Here is a 24,659-nt window from a genome sequence, read left to right as displayed (position 1 = left end):
AGGACGGGCTACAGCAGAAGATCACACTGGGCAGCTAAGAACAGGAAACTGATTTTAGTTGTCTGAGAAGATGGGGAAAAAACATTGCTTAGGGGATATTTTCTTAGCACACGGTGGACCCGTATTTCCAAGTGAGCATCATTTAAACAACAAAGCCTACCGGAGTATTGTTGTTGACCATGTCCATACCTTTAGAATGAACCCCTATGGCTGCTTCCAGCTGAACACATTATGCCTCCAGTTACGAAGCTCCAGTTATGTCAAACTGGTTTAGTAAACATGAAAATGCGATCACAGATACTCTGGAAAAAAAGCCCTCCACAGCCACTGGATCCCAGTCAATAGAGTACCTTAGGCATAGGCTGGAACAGGAGATTCACATTAAATCTGCATCAAATATGAGATGCTTTCATGCCAGTATGGACTAAAATCTCTGCGGAATGTTTCCAGGACCTTACTCTGAAAGTCAAATCGGGTCCAACCCAGAACTAGCAAGATGTACCTAAGTGTTTGTTCAGATTTCCACATCAAAGGGGTAACACCAAGACAAATGGAGACATTAACATGATATCAATTGGCAATATATGAGGGCATGCAGCTTTTAAAAACATGTAGTAAATCTTAATCAAACTTGTGCTGATAATATGGCTCCTAACACTCTCCTTACTGGTATGTGTCTGACAGGAAAACAGCCAGAAGTCTGTCTCATTCTGACCATCTCTGCAGGAACTGACCCTTGATGATAATTGCACCAATAGGAAGCCAATCCAGCACAGCAAGTTAGTATTTGTAGTTATACATACTTTATGAATTTTAGAATTTTTACTTGTCAACACAAATTCACAATTTTACAGAATATTTCTCACAGATGAAATATCGGAATTATAAGCTGAAATTTCCAGACTGTCCAGCCTTCAGCAGGTAGTTATGTGAACACACAAAAGCTACCTCAACCATCCCATAATACAGTTATCCAGCCAGATTACTACTGGGGTTATAACAATCACCTTACACTTCTTTAAAGTACCCAGCACTTAACCAAGTGTGCAGAAGTTCCACTCAGCTGTTTTTAACAATTTTCCTCCACTCATTCAGGTGTGCAGGGAATTGCACATAACGTAACTCTTTATTTGTTTTCATCAGCCCTTTCAGTAAAAGTTCTCAATATACTGTAAGAGCTCCAATGCTTTGGAAACAGAAACTGCTGTGTAGTTAAATGAACAGCTGTCCTAATGAATCTGAATCTGAATCTGAAATCTGAAAACAAAAGCTCGTGTCACGGATCGCATCGTTTAAATGTAAAAGTCGGTGCAGCGTGCTTGACACCGATGCGCACAAGCGTTCTGCATTTTCCTCAAATCCTCTGTCAGCAACCACTGCAAAATATTTACACGTAAACCCAGTGTGCTTTGTACTTGAATGCATGTGGGAGCATCGACGCACACTCGCCGACAGAAAACAACCCACATCCACCTCATATACGTAAACCACAGACACAGGCATGCAAACCCACACACACGTAGTAACTAAGCCTGAGAAATTCTTAGTTTGCTTTTGAATGTGGAAAAAACTTCTTACAGATCTCAGGTCAGCAGGTGAAGGGTGAGGCTACAATCCGGGCAAATATTTGTGCAGGAACGTGTAAGACAGTTCAATACCAGCGTGTGTCCTCCTCAGACTTGGACACAGTTCTGCTCTCCGTCCAGATTAAACAATAAATCTCAAAGTGGCTTTGTTGCTTTTCTCCTCTTTATTGTTGTACCAGTTCAGCAGTGAAACATAGTCGAGACATTGGAGCACATGGTTACTTAGCCGGCTCTCAATAAATAGACCTTTTAAATATGACAGATTGTATTACAGCAGAAAAATATAAACCTGAAAATGTCGAGCACACAGAACAAGATGCTTCATACAAAGATCCCACTCTCTTCCTCCCCCCATCTCTCTGACAGCTCAGCTGATTGTTGTTACAAAATAAATGTGTCATGCTTCTGAGGCAGAGCGCCGTGTGCCGTATTTGAACTCAATGCTAATGCCAAAAGTAGTTTTCTTTTCATTTCTTCAGAGTTTGTGTGCACTCATACTGACAAAGGAAGTAGGCAGCTTTACATAAAGGAAGAAAAAAAAACACAAATCCAAGTGACAGAAAATAAATACACTTGCTTTGTTTTTGAAAAAACAAAATATTTACATGGTATTGTACATAGAAGAAAAATATAGATTCATCCTCCCTCGCTCAGTAAAAGTATAAACTACAATAATTAGAATAATTACTGAAATAAACAAAAGATTGTTGGGTGTGAATGAATATACATTACAATCACTGTTTTAAATGTATCGTATACACAGTAGAAAGCACAAACATGAGTGTGTGTGTTTATCTGTTCATCTGAGAATGACAGAGAGTCTTCAAAAAAAAAAAAAAAGCACATAGTATATTTTGTAACCAACTCTCAACATGTTTAAATTACAGCAAGGGGGAAGCCCTTTTTTTCCCAAGAGTGTGTGCGTACGCATGTGTCCATGCGAGGATGGTGATGGTCTAGTGGCAGCCACAAGCTCTGACCACCATGTTGCGGTATTTCTTGAGAATGACGTTCGAGCTGTCGTCGAAGTAGAGCACAGAGATGGCATTGAGCTGCGTGGGGGCACAGCAGGGTTTAGGAACTGTCTCTGGGTTAATGAAATGAACCTGGGAAGAGGAGGAGGAAAAGAAGTTGTGAAGAAGAAGAAAAAAAAGGTATTTGCGTGGATACTGCTGAAAATGATGCCCTTTTTGGATAATTAAACACAGTTGTTCCAACAGTGGCTACATTGTCTTGACATTTGATGAGATGATTAGACTCTTAACATGACTGCTGCATTTTTTCCCCTCGTTCTATGGTTACTCACAAGTGTTTGCACAATGGCATGGTTTGTGGCGTTCATGTAGGAGTTCAACGGGAAGGCACACTCTCCCTCGCAATAGTATGCTGCATATCCTTCTGGAGCAATGATCCAGTCCTGAGAGTGGAGGAGAAATTCAGGTTTGTTTGGCTATACTGTTTCGATATGTTGGATATTTTCACCCTTTGTTTCTATAAAAGGCATACAGGAGTTTAATGTGTTTTCTGTTACCCTTCAGTATTGTCTTCATATGGCCTAATTATGCCATATCTTGTACTATGTGTTGGGAGAACACAAATAAAGCAGTAACTTCATCTAACAAAGGTATTTCTGGGCTTTTATTGTGTCACTGATCAAGATTCTGGGATAGGAGCAGCAAACAGCAGTGTCTGGTTTAGGTTTCTGTTGGGCCAAGCAATTCTGGCGACCGAAGAAAGAGGAATGGTTTCCGTACCTGCCACCCCAAGTCTCTGAAACTGACGTAGAGCTCATGCTTCTTGCATGCCTGCTTCTGATCAGTACTGCTGTTTTCTATAGAACAGGAAGAAAAATAGAGAGTTTATACTTCAGCACAAGTGCTTTTATCCTTCTCAGCTAGACGAGTAACTATTTGCTGTCGTCAGACCCCAATTAGGCAGCAATGATAAAGAGCAGACCTAAACATGCCACCATGTTCTCATGCAAAACATCAACACTTGTACAACGACTAAAAGAAACCACCTCCATCTAGAGCAGCAGTTTGGTTAATTGACTTAAATGAATGGGCTATGCTGTACAGAGGTCACTGTGTCGGGCTTTGAGTTTCTACTGGATGAAGCAGATGTGCACGCAGAGTAGCCGAGCCACATTTTCACAACTCTTGACTTTATTTATTCTCTCTCCCCTTTCTCCCGCTTATTTCAACATGTGTTTTTTTTTTTTCCTTTTTACTCGGTCCATGTGTTGAAAAGAATAGTCTGTTTTCGATCAAATGCTATCTCTCGCTTCTCCTGGTGACCTCTGGGGCTCTGCGGTGCATTAGTTCCTGAAAGCGGTTCACATTGGAAATGATGATGAGCGACTGGTTCTCATCATCTAGTTAAAGACCACTGCTATTCAGAGTTCTAAACAGGCCCATTTAGCCCATGTGTCGTGGCCCGGGTTGCCCCACAGCAAGCTGCAGATGTGTTCTTCCATAAAAGCCCGTGCTGCCTTACCTCCATGCAGGGAACTTGGCCCCAAGTACTCTGTAATGCTTGTGTAAATAAACAAAGACAGCAGAGGCATATTTGAAGCTCAGGCATTACAGTCTAATGTTTCAGTGCTTCACATAAACACAGCCCTCTCACACCTTCAAAACAAAGGCCTTGAATATTCATCGCAGGAATCACATCCATTAAAGGGATGTACTTTTGCATTTCGGTACATGCACGTGCTTGTGTGTGTGTTAGCGCCTCAATAAGCATGCTGCATGAGTTGGCCCTTTTATTATGAAACTGTAGAGTACCAGTTATTTATTTCCCATTCCATGAATTCTTCACTAAGGATACAAAAGACAAATGGATCCGGGGGTTATCCCAACACGCCAGAGTAAATCATAGCTGAATGTTTATAAAACACAAACACATTTTGTGTTTACCTGCAACATTGGCCACTCTAAGCGCCTCTTGGCTTTTTGCCCCTTTCGAGCGGTTGGGGTTACGCTGTTTGCCCCCTCCTGTAGCTGAGCGGATGCTTCGCAGGTGCACCTCAGTGGCTTTGAAGAAGGCCACCATGAAGGGCTGTTTATTCTGAGGCCCACTGCGACCAACCAGGCCTGCCGTACGAGGACTGATACTCTCTCCTGTAGGGGGTGACAGAGAGGACAGTGGAACAGGTGTTCAGACAGATCAGTGTGCAAATGAGAAAAGCTGAGCTCCTGAATTTAAATAAATATGTCCCTGCTTAGTGTGGCTGTTTTTAAGTTTTTATTTTGCATATAAACTGCTCTTACTGAAACCACTTTCGCTGCATTTGGTTTTACACATGTGACTTTCTTCTCTGAATTCCTCTCCCTTCTCCACCTCTGAAATAGCAAGAACAAACGCAGCGCTGAACATCAAAGCCTCCCTTCTTGTGTTTGCGTGGGTGTGTTTGTGCTTGCGGGTGTACAAGCACTGCAGTAGTGTCTATCTGGTTCCCGCATGGAAGAATGTGTGTCTGATCACTGTTCAGTGGTAAATCAAGGCTTCTGGCCGCTGCTGGCGACGAGAAGTCGCAGGAACCTGTCTGTACACGCTCATCCATAACCCCTTCATACCTGATCCAACACACAAACACACACTCATAGATATGGCCTCACCAGCACACCCACTGCACGCCTCGAAGGCTACATAGTGTCTGTTTTCCTCACCTAACATGTAACATCCTGCCATCCTTTGATGGATGATATTCTCAAACACTCCCTGCTGACTGTTTGTTGATAAAGTTTTTCGCTGACAAACATTTAAGGCTCTCGATGACAAACTCCTGCTGAGATGTTATCCTTTGGTTAGCACACTGTATTTTCCGCATGTCTGCTAATGATGCTGAGGGTATGGCGGATGATAGTGGTGATGAATGATGAGAAGCAGGGTTTGATTTATCTTTCCACGCACAAGGAAGAAATCATCTGACTGTAACCTTTACAGCGATGATGGAGGCCTTTGTCTGTTGCAATACAATGCCGACCTTCATTTGTGTTCAACATCTTACCTTAATCATCTGCACAGTACTGTGATTCATGCTGTTTATTCACGCAAGCTTGTTATTTTGTAACGTTTACCCTTAAATATAGCTGAAACTCTTTTGCATTAGAAACCTGTATTCTGAAGACATTTTAAGGTGCACCCTCTTCTGCTGTAGTAGTTCATCTGCTTCAAATTTTGATGTGTTTATGTGTTCAGAGCTGTTCTTCTGCATACTTTGGTTGTATTGAGCTGTTATTTACTGTTACCTCTGACATCTGACATAAAAAAAGGTATTTTCTCATTCTCTGTAAACTGTAGAGGTGGTTGTGTGGAAAATTCCAGTAGCTCAAAGGTTTCTGAAACACTCACACCAGCGTGTCTGGCACAAATGACGTGCCATTTTCAAAGTCTTACTTAAATCACCTTACTTCTCCCTTCTGATACTTGATTTGAATTTCCATTGACCCATGGAAATTCTGATGCATGCCTAAATGCACTGAGTTGCTGCCATGTGGTTGGCTAAGTAGACATTTGCGTTAATGACCAAATAAATGAAAACTTACCCATCTTACCCTTGCAAATCTTACAGTTTGCATATACAGAGTCTAGTATTTTTTATATTTTTTTTATTGGCTAGCCTCTGTACCTTTGTTCATGTCCTTTTCTGTAGCAATTTGTGAGTGACAGCTATTAATTTCTGTGGAAATCACATTACACAAGTACACTAGCTCAGTTACCTGGCACATACCCATCAGACAGTAAATATAGTTACAATCAAAATATTTTTTCCTGCCCATTTGTTTTTTTATGGGCACATCCATGGACCACTTAAAGTGGTCCTGATACGTGTCAGAACAAGCATGTATCAGGACTGATGGCTTCCACTGAACTGAATCTCTTTCTTTGTGTTAAATCAGTGACCCTTGAACTCGTTTTCTTTCTAGAAAATTAAAACAGATACACTATTCTTTCTGAACTCAGCTTTTTCACTCCATTTTATGGTGACTGATAATGATTCATGCCACAGTTCATACTATTGGCAGTTTTTTGTTCTTCCTCAGTCACCTCAGGACTTTACAGTAAAACTCTGAGTTGAGATTCTGACTCAGGAAAACTCATTCATGACATCCTGTGAACGTCTTGAAAAAACCCTTCGACCGCTGTGTAGTTTCTCAGTCATAGCCAGGCACTGAAGTCTCCTTACCAGTAATGACTGGGTGAGTATGACACAAAAGTTCAATATTAGCTCTTTGCGCAATTTTGAGTTTCGCAGTGAACAGAACAGGACTTCCGGGGAATGAGCCAAATGTAGCAGGAGCACTGGAAGCAGTGCAAGCGCACAAGGAAAAAGCTGCCAAATTTAAAGCTGGACAGGTTTTTGCTCTTTATGGGCCAAGTCACTAAACATTTTGATCACACTCTGTGTATTTCTGTGACATTCATTGCCCTGACCATTTGTGCTGTCCAGAGCCAGCTGTAGACCCAGATTTCTGCCAGGGTTCAGGACCCAGTGGTTACTGGTGGCTGTTACATCAAACACCAACCAGCCCTCCTCCGCTGCCCAGATCACTCTCGAGTCCAGCAGAAATAGGTCTGACTCCCTGAAAGGGACAAGAAAACTCACTTAAAATTAGATATTGACTTGCACTATTTTTTTTTTTTAAAGGTAGAGACAAGGTGGCAGCGTGTGCAGCTAAGTGACCAAAGCAGAGCTGTTGAGGGGAGAGAGGGAGTGTGACAGAGTCAACCAAAGAGAGAAATGAAGCAAGACAGACAGTAAGGCAAGGGAGGCGGGGAGGGCTCCAGCTGGTGAGGCCCAGGGGAACACTTCATTTTCTTAATTGACAATAATGGCTTTATAAACGACGGGTCCTTTCATACACTACACACGGTCCATCACTGGCTGGAATTTTGTGGGAGAGCCAAAAAGCCAAAGAGAGAAAGGGAGCAAAAAGTACAGCTGTGAGAGAGGACAAGAATGTGTGAAAAGAGAAACAGTGCATATCCAAGTCGGTCCTATTGTTCAGCAGTAAACTCTGACCCTTTCTGCCCTTTCACCATTGGAGACTAAATCCCTTGTTCTTCATGTGGCCATTCATGTATCCCGACCTATTTTCTGACTGGGAAGATAATGTGTCACAGAGCTCTGGTTCATTCATGTACCTGGGCCTGTCTTTGGCAAAGGGATAAATGACGGTGTTGTTCCCTTTGGATAATAGAAACCTTTAGGAGGGGCTGAAGATAGCTGGATATGGGCCATTCCAGGGTTACATGTATAACTACTGGTAGGTGTATCAAAGCCTTCAAGATAAGTTGTTAAAACTTTAATTCATTTATAAATTTTAGGTAGTTTTTCCATGTCTCAATAGAAAAAGCATAGATCTATGACATAAAATGATTGATGACTAGACTTCCTTGAATTTATTGAATTTGTTTTCAGGTTCTGGGCCTACCCCTCTGTTAAGCTGTTACTTACTGGGACATTTGTATAAGACAGGGCGATAGTTCTTGCTATTTGTATTTTTTTTCCAGATCAGTCAAAGTGTTTGCTACAGGAAACATACATTACAACAAAAGGAAGCATTTCTTACTGATAAATAACGTCAGACTAAAAGTCTGTTCTTGGGAAGATGAGCGATTTGAACTAAATATTAACATATCATGATGCCATGTCGTTTTTTTTCCACTGGCAAGGACCCCACCCCAGTTATGATGAGACAATGACAGAGAATAGCAGTAAAGCCTGGGTAGGTAACCCTTGTATGGACTAGGAGGTGAGAACTAATAAAAAGAAAAGAAAAGGTGAGGCAAGGAAACAAGAATATACTAACATGTAGGGAGAAGACGCTTATAAATGTACAACCGGCAGGTTAGTAAGTGAGGTGTGGTCCAGCCCCTGAAACTGTCTTTTCAGCATCCAACTAATCTTTTGAAACACATAGCCACAAACCAATGCTCACCTGTCTGAGTGTTCCTCCAACACCTGGTAGATGCTGATACGGAAGGTCTCATTATCATACCGTTCATGGATGAAGTCTTTATATATACGGAATTCGGCAGCAGTGACTGCCTCACCCTCAGGGATTCGTGATAGATCGAATTTGAACTCTCGATGATGCCGCCGCACCGGTAGGAATTCTTTATCGTGCTCCACTGCAAAACATAAACATAAAAAAAATATGAAAAATGTATCTTTAAAGAGGCTGTATGTATTCAAAGAATGTTTCCCATTCACATGAGTTATGTTGCATTCTCCCCTTTAGCAGTGATACAAAATTTTTACAGGCAGACACAAAGAGCTAATGTGACTTTTTTTATGAAACTTAAAAGCTTTTCGTGTGGTATTGAGTTGCATCTTCCAGGGAAACAAAACATATGCTTGCAAAGTAGGAAGACAACAAATGTCTTTTACGCTCAGACTTTCTACAATTCATTTTTCCTAAACCATCCATCATCCTCAGTTATTAGCGAGGAGATGACATAGCTTGTCAGACTCGGGGTCAGCCCCAAATTAAACACATCTATAGCTATTCAATACACATGTTGGCTTATGATTGAAACATTCATGAGAACTAGCACTAAAAGCAATGCATCTGGCACACACTGAGCCGTGATAGAGAGATGCGGGCGGACTCTGACAGCTTTATGAGCCTCTTTCTTCCCCCTCTCTTCCCTTCATAGCCCCAGAGAGTCATCCAGTCTGCCCTTCATCTGGTTCTCATGAGTTGGAGCTTGATGTTCGGTGTACCCCTTCCCCACCCCTTGTTCTCTCTCATCCTCACATCCCAGCTTTCCAACCCCTCCTGTACCTCCCTGACCTTGCTCATCTCATGTCCCAGCAGGAAATCCCAGGGGTCAGTGCCTTTCTTATCTCATCATCTCCTGAGGCACCCGCCACTTTTGTCTTTATTAGCTGATAGACAGGTTCCCCACCCATATAAGTATGTATGCATATACACACAAATATAAAATATGCACTCAAATGTACAAAAAGAAATCAAAGAAAATAATAAATATACATTATTGAGTCAGGCTCAAGTGATATTGAAACTTTTTTTTAAAAAAAAAGCTTTTTTTTTGCTTGTGTTTAATTTAAATGAAAGAGGAGGGTGACAGGAAATGTCAGTGGATTGCCATAGTTATAGGATTTGTCCTCATCTGTCGAGATATAAAGTGGGATTGTGGGTGAAATGACACTTTCTTCTGATGACTTATGTGTTAGATAAATTTCCAACAGCTCATATGTGTTGTTATAGGCTTCAACAGACCCCCTTTAAGTACATTACTTCATTACATTTGGAGAAATTGATTTGTAGAACACAGGTATCCCCTTGGTCAGTCACCTATAGTTAACAAAAGTTCAAATATAGGGTTAGGATTACAGTTTTTCTCAGTCGCTTTGGTGCGTTTCTCAGATCAGAATTGAAATTCTCATAACTATTAGTTCAACCTCCACAACACTCAGTCATTTGTGCACATCATAGTAGCAATTTCTCCTCTCTCTGAACAAACTGCAAATGATTTTGGACATGAATCAGTTGCTTCCATACATTTCCCTGCTGCTTTCTGACATTTCCATTTGCTTATGTCATGTCAGTCAAAAGTAATCATACCTATGGATGCTGAATAGTCATTCCCAATAAAACTAATAGTCATACATCCATTGCTTAAGTCATCACACACAAAATTGTTGAACTAGTTATCACATGCCAAATATTGGCCATCTGTCAAGCAAATCCTATACCTTTCTGTATCATTGTTCTTGGAAATGTCTCTGAAATTGAACAATTGATCTCAGGTGAATTACAGCTGTCACTCATGAGGAGGCTCTACCAAATGGGTGATTTTATGTTTACATGTATTCTACAGTGAACAAGTGACTGTAGCATATTTTTCTTTTGCACAATTCTGTAGGATTACAAACACTTCTACACAATGGAAATGTGAAACGTACGTATTCAGTGTCTTAGTTACTCCCAAGACTCCCATAACATCTACAGTGACTTTACTGCACATTTCAGATGGCTGTACAGGTAGGCCATAGTGCTGTTGTCAGCATTTTCAGGTGTCACCAATTGTTTTTGCAATGGGAAACACTGAAATTATAAACTGTCATAGTGGAAACATGACAATGCCATTTGACTATCTTGTTCATAAAGATGGTGTCAAGACTTTTCATTTTGATGGCACTGACAGTTTCATTGACATGGATACTTGCTTTTGAGGTATGGATAATCAATTCTGTGCATGTGACGTGCTTTTGCAGGCTATCCACTAGGTTTTGCAGTTTGCACTAATTGTTTTGGGAAATGCACTAACTGCTGTGCAAATGTTAATGGTGTTCTGAGAAACGCACCAAAGCGACTGAGAAAAACTGTAAGTTTCTCACAAGAATTTTAGGCAGCTATTCCAGCCAACAAAGCAGAAAGGTGCCCAAAATCTTATACAAGTCACAAGTAACATACACAAGTATGTAGATAGATAGATAGATAGATAGATAGATAGATAGATAGATAGATAGATAGATAGATAGATAGATAGATAGATAGATAGATAGATAGATAGATAGATAGATAGATAGATAGATAGATAGATAGATAGATAGATAGATAGATAGATAGATAGTGTTGGGGCATAACGGAGTACATGTACCGACGTTACGTATTTAAAATACAAAATATGAGTAACTGTATTCCGTTACAGTTACCGTTTAAAAAGGTGATATTCAGAATACAGTTACGTTGTTGAAATAAAGGGATTACACGGCGGTCTTTTCCTGTTTCATATGTTAGGCTATGCTCTCTCTAGAAGCATGTAAATATAATAATAATAACCACTGCAGCCTTTCAACACCTCTCTCTGTCTCTTGCTAGCAAAGTTAACCCACACAACAAAGTAAAGCTAGTTTTTGGCTACGAGCCCAACACGGAACCCGACGTATTGGTCAGAGGTCCGTTTACCTCGGTTCGGAGCCACGGACCTGTTTTATATACACGCGGAATAGTTTTCTATACGAGATCGCTGCAAAAAAGTGCAGCCTTACCTAATGTCCACCCTACTGTTACTCATTTTATATTAAGATTTAAACATCCAGTTGGTATTGGTATGGCGAGTAACCCTCAATAAATCACACAGCAATAGTACATTCATGTAGCTGTAAAAAGCATGACAATATATTAAGTAATCCAAAGTATTCAGAATACGTTACTCTCATTGAGTAACGTAACGGAATACGTTATAAAATACATTTGGGGGCATGTATTCTGTAATCTGTAGTGGAACACATTTTAAAAATAACCTTCCCAACACTGTCGATATAGATAATACAAGTACAAGGATCTCTTTCCTACATCCCCTTTCATTTCTATCTTTATTAAACCCTGTTGCTGAAGGACAACGTACAATGGCAGCACTGTGAGATGATTCGGTATAAGAAAGGATCTAATTACTCTTCAGTGAGGCACAGCTTTAGGCTCCCATTGTTCTCCATCTATGGGCACACACTGAACTGGTTTCAAAAGCTGTACAGCTTTTTAAATTCAAGGTTTTGTGGATTTCACCACATGCTTTTATCAATTCAACACCAGTGGATCTAGGCAGTGCCACTTGTTTATTATCTCTTCTCATCAGAGCCTTCATTGAGCTCCCACCCTGAAGTCAAACATTACAACATTATACTGTGTTTTGACAATACATGCATGCATACAAGCTTGCTTATACCTCTCCACCTGCAGGTCACCTCAAGCTCAGACTCTACTGCACACTGGATAACAGCACAGTGATGGCTCACTTTTGGCCTCTGACCACTTAAAGCAAAGTCTGTCTGTTTGGGGCCTTTGTTGCAGGCATATGCTGTAAAAGAATTTAACATTTCTGATCATTTGAGGTTCAAAGACTCCTATGTAACTCTAAAGAAGTGTGAAAAAGAAATATATATTCTCTTTCATATTCCTACATCACTATCATGTATCATCTTCCAGGACCTTCTAGGACACATCCCCACACAACAGGACATGCCCGCAATATTATGAGGAATGCAACAAGTAAGGACTACCACTTTAATGTTATTATTCCAGGAAACAATTACTTCTTGTTACTAATTTACCCTGGAACCTTCTCACACAATTTTAGAGCCTGCCTATTCTTCTACTGTCCCAGGGAACTCTCCCTCCTTCTGTAGCCCAGTGCAGGTGCAGTCCCTCTGGGGAGAAAGCCAGACCTGTTCTTGAGCCCCCCCTGAGCAGCCACCCCGCCCCTTTACTGTAAAAGCTCTTTATCTTTGCTTATGAGAGCAGTTGGATGCTGCTGCTGTAAAACTCCCACACTAAATATTTTCCTCTCACATCAAATGTCCACTCTTCAGTGCTGGTATTTGTGTAATTTGTGTAAAAAAATATAACGCAGCGTACAGAGTGCAGCTAAGGCCTCTGCTATAATTCTTCCGTTTTCTCTCTTTTAATTCTCTCCAAAGGAAGCAGTCGTCAGATGAGGGGACAAGGCACAGTTAAAGCCAAGTGAGTGCATTTATGACTTCCTCTGGGAGGAAGTGAGTAGCCTTCACCCCACCTGTGTCGCAAAAACACACACCACAAACATGGCGAACACACCCTCTGATGCCATGTGAACCCTTCATTCAGAGTTTTCAACGTCCAAATCAGTCGGAGTCCTTAACACGGACACACACACACACACAAACAGAAAAATAGTCCATTGCACACGCACAACTATCACAAAGTATTGCCTGTGAAGTGAACAGTCTTGTGCGTCACAGCACGGTAACACAATCATTATGGGTTTTTGTAATCCATAATTAGAGACGCAACAACACACAAATGCAAAGAGGCAAACACACACACACAAGCACTTACTCTTACACAGCGAGCTGCTTTTATCATTTGGTCTTAAGACGTCTGATTGCTTTTTCTAAAAACGCTGATGATGCATGGTTATCCCATATCATTTAACAAGAAACAAGAGCAGGCCACACACGTGCACAGCAGCACACATCACAGATATCAGAGGGACAGTGAGTCCTCCATCCTCTCAGTTTACCATGCACCTGGCAGCCAGAAGGTTTTTCATGAACACTGTATTAGCATCTTAGCCCGTGCTAAGCCAAAACCGCAATTCTTTCTCGAGAGAAGAATCAAATGTAAAAAAGGATCATTCTGAACACATTTTTTGAATTATCAAAAAAACCAAAAAAAATCCAACATGTCTTTGTGTTAAAACAGATATTGTGTGTATAGACATAGACTCCTATAACACTTTTTGAGATAGATTTACATGCCCCCCTACCACCACCACCACCACCACCAGCTCACAAGAAAAGGACAATATGTTATTTCAGCACTTTGTATAAAGCCACGGCTTTAATGTCACATACACCTTTCTGGTTGCATAAATAAATCAAACTGAAATAGTCCCCAGAAAGTGCACTTACTCACTAATTTACTTGTGTTAGACTAACATTTGAGTAAATTACTGCTCTGTGAAATCATAGGGCTCAAGGACTTTTATCCATTAGAAAAAGGGGATTTAAAAAAGCCCACTCACATTTAAAACCTACATATTTAATAACAGCAAAAACAGACACGACCACTGTTGATTTACACTTCAATAACTTTTTTAACCATAAAATAACAATTTCAAAATGAGTAACTGCCACATTAACACATGTCAAAGAGAGTGACTCCCCTTTTCATTTCCACTCTGGCCTCAAATGCATTACGTAACTTTGCCTGATTGGACACAATTTTTCCACAAGAAGCATGCTGCTTACTGCTCAAAGGCACTATGTCACAAACCACCAAATATGAGCTTTGTGACAGCTTGAAGAAGACCAAAGAGGACGCTGACTAAGAACTCTAAGCAGGGGGGAAAAGTCTTGTGCAAGAGGCAGGACAAGAGTAAATCTTTGGCTTGCTTTAAGTCTGAATAGTGAGAGCTCAGCACTGATGTCAACCTGGCACTCATGCAACTGAATTAGGAAGTAATATTAACTGGCTTACTAGGAGTATTTATTGACCATTAAAAATGGGTAACCCACATATGTCCATTAATAAGTCAAAGATTAATACACAAAAGTTACTTTTCAACACAAATAAAGAGTTTAGCCTTGTCTGATTGTTAGTAGGATTACTCAAATATAATAAATAAATTTGCCTGGAATTTTTTTGCCAAAGATTTAGCAATGATTGAATTTCATTCAGATCCTTTTTTGTTTGTTTGTTTTGTTCTTTGCAAAACAGGACATGTTGCATCATATTTCAACAAATAGTACATATGAAACTGAAGAAAATGTGGGAAATACTGTCTTGTTTTTGTTCTCAAGAAAGTATTATAAACTAATCTGGATCCAGATACATCTCTGGATCCGGGGACTGATCGCATGCATGATGTGGAGGGAATTTTCAGCCTGGGTGCAAATATGTACTCTCAGACCTCTCTTGTTATTATCATATTATGGAGATGAACAGTAATACACAGGTCTAGAGTGTATGTTGTCCTTCCTTCTCTGTACTTGTGTCCTATTCTTTATGCTTATATATGATTAGCTGGGTTCTTCTCTTGCTTTTGTGGGAACTAAACCTGATAGATCACGGGACATGTAAGCAGCAGCAGTAATGGTAATCAGCTCTTATTCTAAGTCACAAGGGAGGCTGTAGCAAAAACATCTACAAAGTGAATAAATACCAAGCCAATGAAAAATGATATTAATTTTTAAGTGCTCTAGTGCTGCTAATCAGCACCAGATGTGATACATCTCACTAAACAGATGTGAAAAGAACTAAACGAACAAATTTTTCTCTCATTGTGGAGATGGAGAAGTACCACACAGACCTGCACTTCCATGTACATATTCCTCTGTGTTGCCTCGATGACTTGATATGGGACCACCGGGCCCTGCACCATTCATGCCCCTCTGTCTGTTCCCATAGGAGCTGCCACAGTTCCTTCTCCACATATTGTGTGTTAAGAGCAAGATAATGGAGACCAGAGAAGGGAAGGAATGACTAACTGGTGAATTAGTTTAGACATATAAGAGGCTCTGGCTTGCAGACAACACTGTGTCACACACTTGTGCGCTCAGAAGCAGTTGTGTCACGCTATAGTCACACCAGAGGCACGCAGCTCTAGTTTTATAGCTAGTAGCCAAGTCAGGTAATAGCAAGTGAAGAACTCCAATATTTCTTTTTTAAATACACACTCATATGTCACATTCATTCCCTCCCCGCCCTTCTCTCTATTGCTCCTTGCATTCCTCTTCACAGTGGGCTGCCCGTGGTGCTGAGGCTAATACAGATGTTTCCCGCTGTCTGCAGGCCAAAGCAGCTGTGCAGAGAAACTTTATCTTTTCGGCGTCCAACAAGTCCCCTGAACTAAACCTCCACCATCACGTCTGGCCCAGTTTTTAGTATGTCCTACACACAGGGCCATATGATACCAAATTTCCCTGCCTATTCTCCTGAATCAACAGTATTGATTATCACCACTGGCCTCCTAGTATTAATTAACTTGTTGTTTTATGGTCCCAGAGGTGCTGCGTGGTATTTAGTCTCCAAACTCATACTCTGCCCCTCATCTCCAGAGGTTTAGGCCTCCTGTGCTCCCAGACATAAAACATTTCAACACTTTCTCAAGTTCTTTTGTATGTTTTTCTACTCCCCATCTCTCTTTCACACACATCCACACACTTTCTCTGAATGCAAAACATAGCATTCCCTTCCTCTTCCCTTAATTTCTCCATGCTTTTCTATTAAACACAGCAGAGAGAAGCAGAGAGATTTCCACCTTTCATCTATTCTTGAGTTGCTGAATTTGTTTGTCGCTGTCTTTCTTTATTACAGCTTCTTCCCCAGCTGTGTTTGAGGAGGCTTCTCACATGTGGGCCAGAATAAAGTCTGGCCTACAAAGTATGCGTTGAAGGCCAGTCTTTCCTCTTTGCATGCAGCCTGTCCTTGACACTGTGACTGTAACACATCTTTCTTCCTCCTCTAGATTTATGTAATCGCTTCTGTGTACACTCCCAGTGAATGAAAAAGCACATGCATATTTATCTACTTTCATGTGTACAAGTGTGGAGAGCAACGTATGCTCACTTTCCTGCTCAGAAAGAATGTTTCTGGAGCTAATTAGTGTTATTGAGTGCACGTTTTATTGCCTTCTGCTGGACAGGGAGTGAGCAGAAGCAAAGGAATGTAATAGCTAGTACAGATAGCCCGGCCTTCCTCTCAGGTAATTTCTCTTAATGTACTCCACAATTTGATGTACTGCACCAAGGTCTAGTGTGTAAATAAATACCACAAATGGAGACAATTAATCTCTTTTCTCATAAGCTTCCAACAGCTTCACAGAGTACACAGCTGACAAGATCAAGGAAGATTATGTTTTTTTCCCAATGTCTTATCTAAGAAATTCACCTGTTGAACCCAGGAGTCCGAAATGATATCTGGATGTACATAACAGAACCTCTGTGCATTTGGCCAGGCTAAGGCACTCGCTGAGAGAGATGATGAAACAATCTGCGGGTGGGACGATGTGGCGAGTGGTCAAAAAGCCCAGATGTACTAAGCAGCGGGCGTTCTAGCTCTGCCTCAATGATAGACGGACCTCCTTCATTGCCAGGAATGCTGCACTCATTTTAGTGTTTCTAATAATTTTACTCTCCTTCCTTGCATATTTCTTTTGTCCATATGTGGCTCTAATTCTGCAGTAACTGAAATAATTTGCTTTTTGGCTAAAACCCCAATATGCATATTGAAATGCAAAAACCTGATCCACTGAATAAAAAATATTTCCACACATTTTCCTACTTTTCTATCGTCTGCGTTACTTTGGCCTTGCCTTATCAGTGCGCAGCAGCATCTGCACTCCCCTGCACTTCCATGACAGCAGGTACCAAACAGTGAAGCTGAGAGGGCAGATGGGGCGAGAGCAAAGTCAAAGATCCTGGGACCAATAGCTCTGTTGATGCAAAAACAAATGCACCGCTCTTTGCATGGCACTGAGGCACTGACAGGGCAGAGGGGAGAGAAAGAGAGAGAAGGAATGAAATGAAAGAAGAAACATGAGGATAAAGGCGGATCGCAAATAGATGCCACACATTTCATTCCTTATTGTCTTTCCTTGTGTGAACATCTTGTGCTTGTGAATTTTCATGTTGGAGCCGTGACGGGAGTGCGAACTCAAACACTATTTTAGAGCCACCTACCCTGCCCAGTCACCAGCTGCATTGTGTAATGTGTGTTAGTTCTCCTTACAGAAGATTGCGTTAGCGGAAGCCCATAATACTGACCAGATTCCTCACCAGGCTCCGACAGCCAAATCAAAGCTTGTAAAAGCCAAGCAACAAATGTACGCAAGTGGTTTTATGATAAGTGCTGAAATATTGTGCCTGTGAAGCATGGAACATGAACTGGCTGTCACAGGTTTCTATTTCTTCAGGCAAGCAGCTGAGTTTCCCTTGAGTTTCCTCACAGCTATTTTATTTATTTCAAGAAGGAATGGGCTGTGATTCCACCAAATGAACAACAAGCTGATAAAAACAGGGTGTCAATGTGGCCATCGCACGTGCGTAAGACACTGCACTGTGATGCAGGAGACAATTTTAAGAAGTTTCTCCTTCTGCCAACATGAGTATTGTATGTGAATTTTCCTGAGGTCTATAATAAGGGGTGGCTTGGCTGGATGAGGAGGGTGTGGCTCCTGTGGTCACAAAATTAGAGAACATAAAAACAGGGGGATGAGGGGAAGAGTGGGTGAGTGGGGGAAACTGAATGGCTGCAATTCCACATCTCTGAGTTGTTTTATCCTATAGTTAATCCCTACAGTTTATCCCTGTCTTCCAGCACATTATATCAAAACAAAGACTGCTGTAGATTTAGGATGTGGCTGCTTTATAGTCACAGTCACCTTTCAATAATGTCTGATTGCCTTTGACAAGGGAGCTGATGCAAGTTGCACGTTCCAATATTCAGAACCGTCACTGTCGAGTAGGTTCTTCAGATTCACTCCTTAGTTAATGAGTAGTTGAAAAATGAACTGTGATTTGATGTAGTGAGCAACATAAAAAGATTTCAGTTAACCTCTATTATACATCATACAGAAAAAAATCTCAATATAGGGTATTTCAAAGCCAAATTGAAGGAATCTTTTTTTTTAAAACTGGATTTGTTTGCTGTCTCATCTTTATTTTGATAAAAAGATCAATATTACATCCATGGCAGAGCTAAATTAGCTTTGTACAAAGATTTAAAGCACGGGGCAGCATCTAGCCTGGCTACATCAAAACTACAAGCATCTCTGAAGTTCACCAGCTGTTTTATTCATACAAAAACAGAAATGTAAAAATGACAGCTTTAGGGTTTTAAGGAGGAGTTGTGTCAGATAGAGGATGACAGTATACAGTAAGCTACTGGAGCAATGAAGAAATAGATTGGCAAATAAACCTCGGCAAAATGTTGCTTTTACACTTCACTGTTTTCATTAATTAAACAAACAGGGTGTAATTAGTGCAAGTCTCAGCTGCCCTGCTGCTTCATGTTTCACAGCGAGCTATTGATCTTTTTACCCAACAGTCCACTACAAAGTGATAAAGCGTGTTCACTGAACAGCCAAATTATTGCTTTAAAACAAAAACATCTGCATGGCTCTATACCAGCAGAAGCAAGTGAGAATGACTGTACCAAGAAAGTCCCAAAAACTTTATTCTGGCGGAAATGGGTCGCAACGTTTTCAGTGAGAGAACTGTTTCGTCACTCATCCAAGTGACTTCTTCGGCCTCTTTGGAGACTGACTTTATCACTTTGTAGTGCTTCGGCTTTTTGGGATTGTCTTACCTGGATGATTGAGCATGCATCAAGATACCAAGAAAGTCTTTACAGTCAGTGTTTCTTCGAGGTTCTCACATATTCTGTATAAATCTCAGATTTGTGATCCTCAGTGAAGCATGAGGTAGAACCCAGAAGTAAGGTTTATGGGTGCAGAGGGCAAACATGTTTTATGGCTGCAGTGAGAGTAAGAGGTCAGCAAAGCTGCTGTTAGTATAATCTCAAACCTCTCCATGGCCTTCAAGCAAAAGACGTCTGGTTTGACCACAAGTCTTAAATGTAAAGACTCTTCTTCCTGTGGTTACTGTTTCTTCTTGTGCAAAGGCTCAAAGGCATGTGTTCGTGACCGTGCACACACTCCTGCTGTGGCAAGTTAATGATCGTTAAGTGTGAGTAAGTTATAGCATGAAACTTTGCTGACCCTTTCCCAGAGAGTCAGTGCTGTCAGACCCTACAGCAGTATAAATGCATCACGCAGGCATGATGTCATCAGTAGCTGCCAGTGGGCAGGATGTTTCCTAACGTGGTAATCGCTCTACTGTGGATAGTCACTCTGTACCCAAGAGATCAAACTCTCTTTGCTCTTTATAGGATAAACATCTTGAGCAAGCTACACTTCCCTTGCACTCCACTTTTCATCACCAGTCTCCTTTTAGCATACGGAAAGTATGACTTACTTGTTCCCAGTTCTGTGTTTAAAACACTGTTAGAGTGAGAGCAACCGAAAAATAAAGAAAAAGACAGATCATTACAGGGTATCAATTTGTATAATTTAGTGCAGTGTTCCAGTCTTGTTTGTTCAGCCCCTTTTGACTGACTACGCATATCTGGTTTTAGGTACCAGGTGTGTTATTAGAGTTAATGAGCTCTATAGGGATCTAAAGGAGGTGCAAATAGTGGTAGTTAACTCTAGGGAGAGTGGTGCCGGGGTGAGATACCCCCTGCAGAGTAGCGGAAGCGCGCAAAGCAGGACTGAGGGGTGTGAGGGTGCCGAACAGGCACTTGGGCTAATGCGAGCCGTCAGATCTGTCCGCTGCCGCTCCGAAGCCTGAGGTGTCGCAGAAGTGTCTCAGATCCACAGGACCGGGATGAGAGAGCAAGAGAAGGTAGAGGAAAACAAAATGTGATCAGAGAAAGGGAGGCCCTACAGGCAGAAACAAAAAAGGATTATAGGAACTTTTACCGCAACTTCAACTGTAAAATGGTAACAGCGCCATCTGTGGCTTCAAGTAGTCATTAAAGGATTATGGCCCGTTAATAGTGTGGAGCTCAAGGGTATCGGTACATAACCTATTAAATGTGAAACAAAAAATCCTATTTCAGTGAGACATGCCAGAACTTTAAGAATTGCTGGCAATTAGAAAAACAAAGGATAAAATTGGTCTTAACTTGGAGTAATAACATGACACTACCATATCATAACCTTATGAATTTGCTAAATGTAGCTTCCACTAAATGATTGCCTTAGTGTAGCACTGTGATTGACTCACAGCCCCATAAGAATACATTAATCCGTGATTGCATGAGAACAGGAAAAACGCTGTGACTAACACACCTCATGAAAACATCTTGCAGTAATAGACTATGCCCTCACCTCCCTCTTCACACACACACACACACACACACACACACATACACACGCGCACACACACAGCACAGGTGACGATGTTGCTTCTCTTTAAGTCATCCAGGATGCAAATAGCAGACAGCCAAGTCATGGCCCTTTCCTGTGGTTGGGAATGTGAAAATGGGCATTTCAGGTAAAATTCATTATTGTTACTTAGCTATGACAGCAGTGTGAGTGTGCTAATTTTCTGGTGTGCTACATGTACATATGCGGCACACACCCAGGACCTGGGTGAGCTGCGCTCCATGCAGCAGTATGCATTCTGAATGCATGCTGTAAGTCATTTACACAGCTGGCCTTTTAAACTGAAGTGACTCAGAGAGAGGACTTCCCTGGCCTGAGGTCTGTCCCAAAGCCCACACCCACCCTAGCTGGCTGCATTGGTCTCTGCATATACTCAAACAAGCTGACAACAAAGTGTATCAGCTCTGTTGAGTGGCAATCAGTAAGGAAGAGCGAGAGCTAGAACAATTATTTTACATTCTACATAATATGGACTATTCTAGTGGCTCAGGGATCTTTGATTTTGATGGCAATTCTAAAATCAGATCCATTTTCACATATTTGACCTTAAATTTAAATGCAAACAGTGCATGAAAACGGGCCTTTCAGGAAGCAGCGCCTAGGGTACAAAGTCTGACTAATGTACCTTGGCTCAGTAGCTATGGAGACATGCAGTTTTGAGGGACAATTTTTAAATAAAAGCTACACTCATTTTGCTCTCAGACAACCTAAATAAGAAAACAAAAACCACAACGAGCAAATGTGGAAAGGAAGGAATTTGGAGAGGAAATAGTCAATCCATTTGAAAGCCATCACTTTCTTCTCTGTGAATTCCCTCTCCCTCCCTCCCTCCCTCCCTCTCGTGTAAAGGGTAACGAAATTGCATATTATCTGCTGTTTTGAATAAAGCCACCAGGATGTCTATTTGATGGTATCACATGAGAGTACGGAACCAGCCTAACAATAGGCCCTACTGATAGATTTAACACGTGGCAGATTAAATCACGAATGCGCTGTTTATATCCAAATGAGTGTCATTTGAGGGAACACTAAATATGTGCTGTGAGGAAGACTCAACCTGAGCAGATGCCATTAGTGATTACATTAGCCACAAGATTTCAAGAGGGCAGTGTGACTTTGTTGTTGTTAACATAGGAAATAAAAAAAGTTCTCCCTAGTTGATGTAAGCCATCTTGCAAAAGGTTTTTGCTAAAAAGATGTTTGCAAAATAGACAGACCAACTTTATCACTCTGCCAAAGGCTCCCTTCTCCCTCCTTTTTCGCCATCTTAGTGCCGTCTTGGCCCTTGACTTTGTGAGGCCCTTGACTTGTGTCTTGAGTCTCTGTGGTCAGATCCATCTGTGTCACAGCCTGTCAAAAATAGTCACAATGCAGCAGCTCCCACAGTAATTACACAGTGCAGTGGAGGAGCCAGTGTCACCTCCCTCTCTCTTGCCAAGACACTCCAACAATGAGCTTTCCAGGATTGAATGTAAATGTCTCACTGCTTGCAGAAAGTCAAGAAACAAAATCTATTGGCTGACAAAAACCGTAACCACCCGTATGCCTGCTACAGATTTGATTTATTTCTATGTCTGTCTGGTACCAGATTGATATGTAAAAGCTACTCTTCTGGAACCTAAATGGAGCTGTTGCTGTGACTACATAATTTGTTAAGTAAATTGAATAATAATGATGCTTTTATCAATCCATAAATCTGATAACACATGCTAATGTTTTGATTATTTACACTTTACAACCTCTGACTGTTGCTGGCAGCAATAAAAGGTCAATAAACATATTTGATTAGATAAGCACATTGGGCCAGAAAACAACTTTCAACAAAGCAGTTTTATTGATGTGAAGTATGTCCTGTGCGATTGTTATTCACTTTGTGAACAACTGAATCTAATTAAACCACACTGTGACTACACTAACATCACTGGCTGGCATTATTTGTGATGTGAGGGATGTCTCCAGATTAGAGTTAAGGGAGGACCCAGTGCACTTTGAACTCATTCTGCTGTTGACTTACTCATTCTTTAGATAACACATGGCTGACAAGTTAGCTGCTGCTGGTCCATCATCCACAGAACAGCACCTGAACATTAGCTGGTTGCACAGCTGTTTAACAGAGAAGGACACTGGAATGTGCCACTCCTGGTATTAGCTAGATAACTGCAGTATGTAAACGTGGTTATTGTGCTGGTCTCCTTTGTGTGGACACAGGTGTACCATCAGAAAAATACTTGTGCTGTTTCTTTACGTGAAGCGCTGTAAGAAGATAAAATACCACCACAGTCATTCTGCTCTTCCACCTTTGACACTTACATATCATATGACTAAAAGCCTGATTTGTCCCAAAAACAATGTGTAAGATGTAAGCAGAGTGCAATAATAAAAGTGCTAAATCTCCTTGTTAAAAAAAGAACACCGACGCGAATTAACATATGAAAATTCTCAACACTTATAATCGTCAAGCCAAAGATATGTGTCCTTAAAAAAAGCTTTTTTTCAAAGTCCTTGCTATGTGTTTGATAATTAATATATAAAGACAGTCATACTAGTACTACATTTTAATAATCAAATAAAAGACCTGGATTATTGTGACGCGCATAGCAACGATTACATTGATAATATTTCGACGTGTTTATTATTCTCCACCGTCTTGTTTTTCTGGGAGGGGATTTATATAAAATTGAATGTGATGGGAGACTTAAGAAAATAAAGTGCCTACCTAAATTCACAAAGCTCATGACCATGTCTGCATCGTTTAAGAAGTTGTTGTCTTGCAGGCTGGCTATCGGTGGACCCTGTGTGGTGAAGACGGGTTTGTAAGGATAGGAGTATCTGTCCTCGTCTCCGTCTGTAGACATGGCGTTGTATAAGTCCAGCATGAACATCGGGGCAGCATTGTGTTTTCCATGGAGGTGGGGTCGCGGCCGGTGCGGCAGCCCCAAGATCGACAGGATCTCCCGCTGCATCTCTCTGCGCTCCTGGCTCTTCAGCCGACGGTGGATGAAACTGGAGTGAAACTCGTTGTCCAACGTAAAGTTCGTAAAGGCAGTGTTTGCCAGGACGCAGTAGCTCCAAACCAAGAGCAAAACGGGAGCACGCTTATCCAAAATCTGTGCCATAATGCTCGCAGTGCGTAATTGCGCCCAATTCGGATCACTGAAACTCTAAAAAAAAATGGTTAGTAAACTTTTAGCAGCAGACACTCTGTGTTTAATATCCAAAATCAGTTACGGTCCCTCATGTTGAGGGACGTGCTGCCGAGTGAAACATCAACTTCACTTCAAAGTCCTTTTATTGACTGCTTTCCTGGACGCGTGGACCTCATGCGCAACCTGCGGTCAAGCTCTACCAGCTGTAGTGCAGCCTGCAACTGCAGAGAGAAGGCTGCAGGCAGACAGGTTTCACTAGGAGAGACGAGAACAAGTTTTGAGGAGGCGCTATTTGCAAAGAGGAGTAGAGGGAGAGAGAGAGAGGGAGGGGGAGAGAGAGCGAGAATGTTATGGTTGCCTTATTGAGCAGAGCTAGCCTGGCTTTGTTGCCAGTAGGAGAACGCCTTGAGGCTACATGTGCAAATAAGAAAAGGATTAGGACTGGGTTTGTATTATG

At 41.3% G+C, this 24,659-nt stretch overlaps 1 protein-coding gene across 1 annotated transcript; it reads right to left on the bottom strand.

Moving 5' to 3' along the window:
• Positions 1-1,957: 1,957 nt before the first annotated feature.
• On the bottom strand, positions 1,958-24,449 carry bmp7b (bone morphogenetic protein 7b). The gene is made up of 7 exons (XM_086277257.1): positions 23,773-24,449; positions 8,534-8,726; positions 7,026-7,174; positions 4,505-4,708; positions 3,341-3,417; positions 2,893-3,003; positions 1,958-2,692 (listed from the first exon to the last, which is right to left on the bottom strand). Exons 1-7 carry the CDS (start codon positions 24,170-24,172, stop codon positions 2,543-2,545), a joined length of 1,284 nt encoding a protein of 427 aa, XP_086133383.1. The 5' UTR covers positions 24,173-24,449; the 3' UTR covers positions 1,958-2,542.
• Between the last annotated feature and the right edge of the window lie 210 nt (positions 24,450-24,659).

Source organism: Aulonocara sp. 'chitande type north' Nkhata Bay, linkage group LG20 (genome assembly GCF_057382095.1).
Source record: "Aulonocara sp. 'chitande type north' Nkhata Bay isolate Kocher_YH1m ecotype deep benthic linkage group LG20, A_spYH_male_GT1.1, whole genome shotgun sequence".
Taxonomy (NCBI): domain Eukaryota; kingdom Metazoa; phylum Chordata; class Actinopteri; order Cichliformes; family Cichlidae; genus Aulonocara; species Aulonocara sp. 'chitande type north' Nkhata Bay.
The sequence above is the reverse complement of the archived record's forward strand: the minus strand, read 5'-3'. Positions and strand labels throughout refer to the sequence as shown.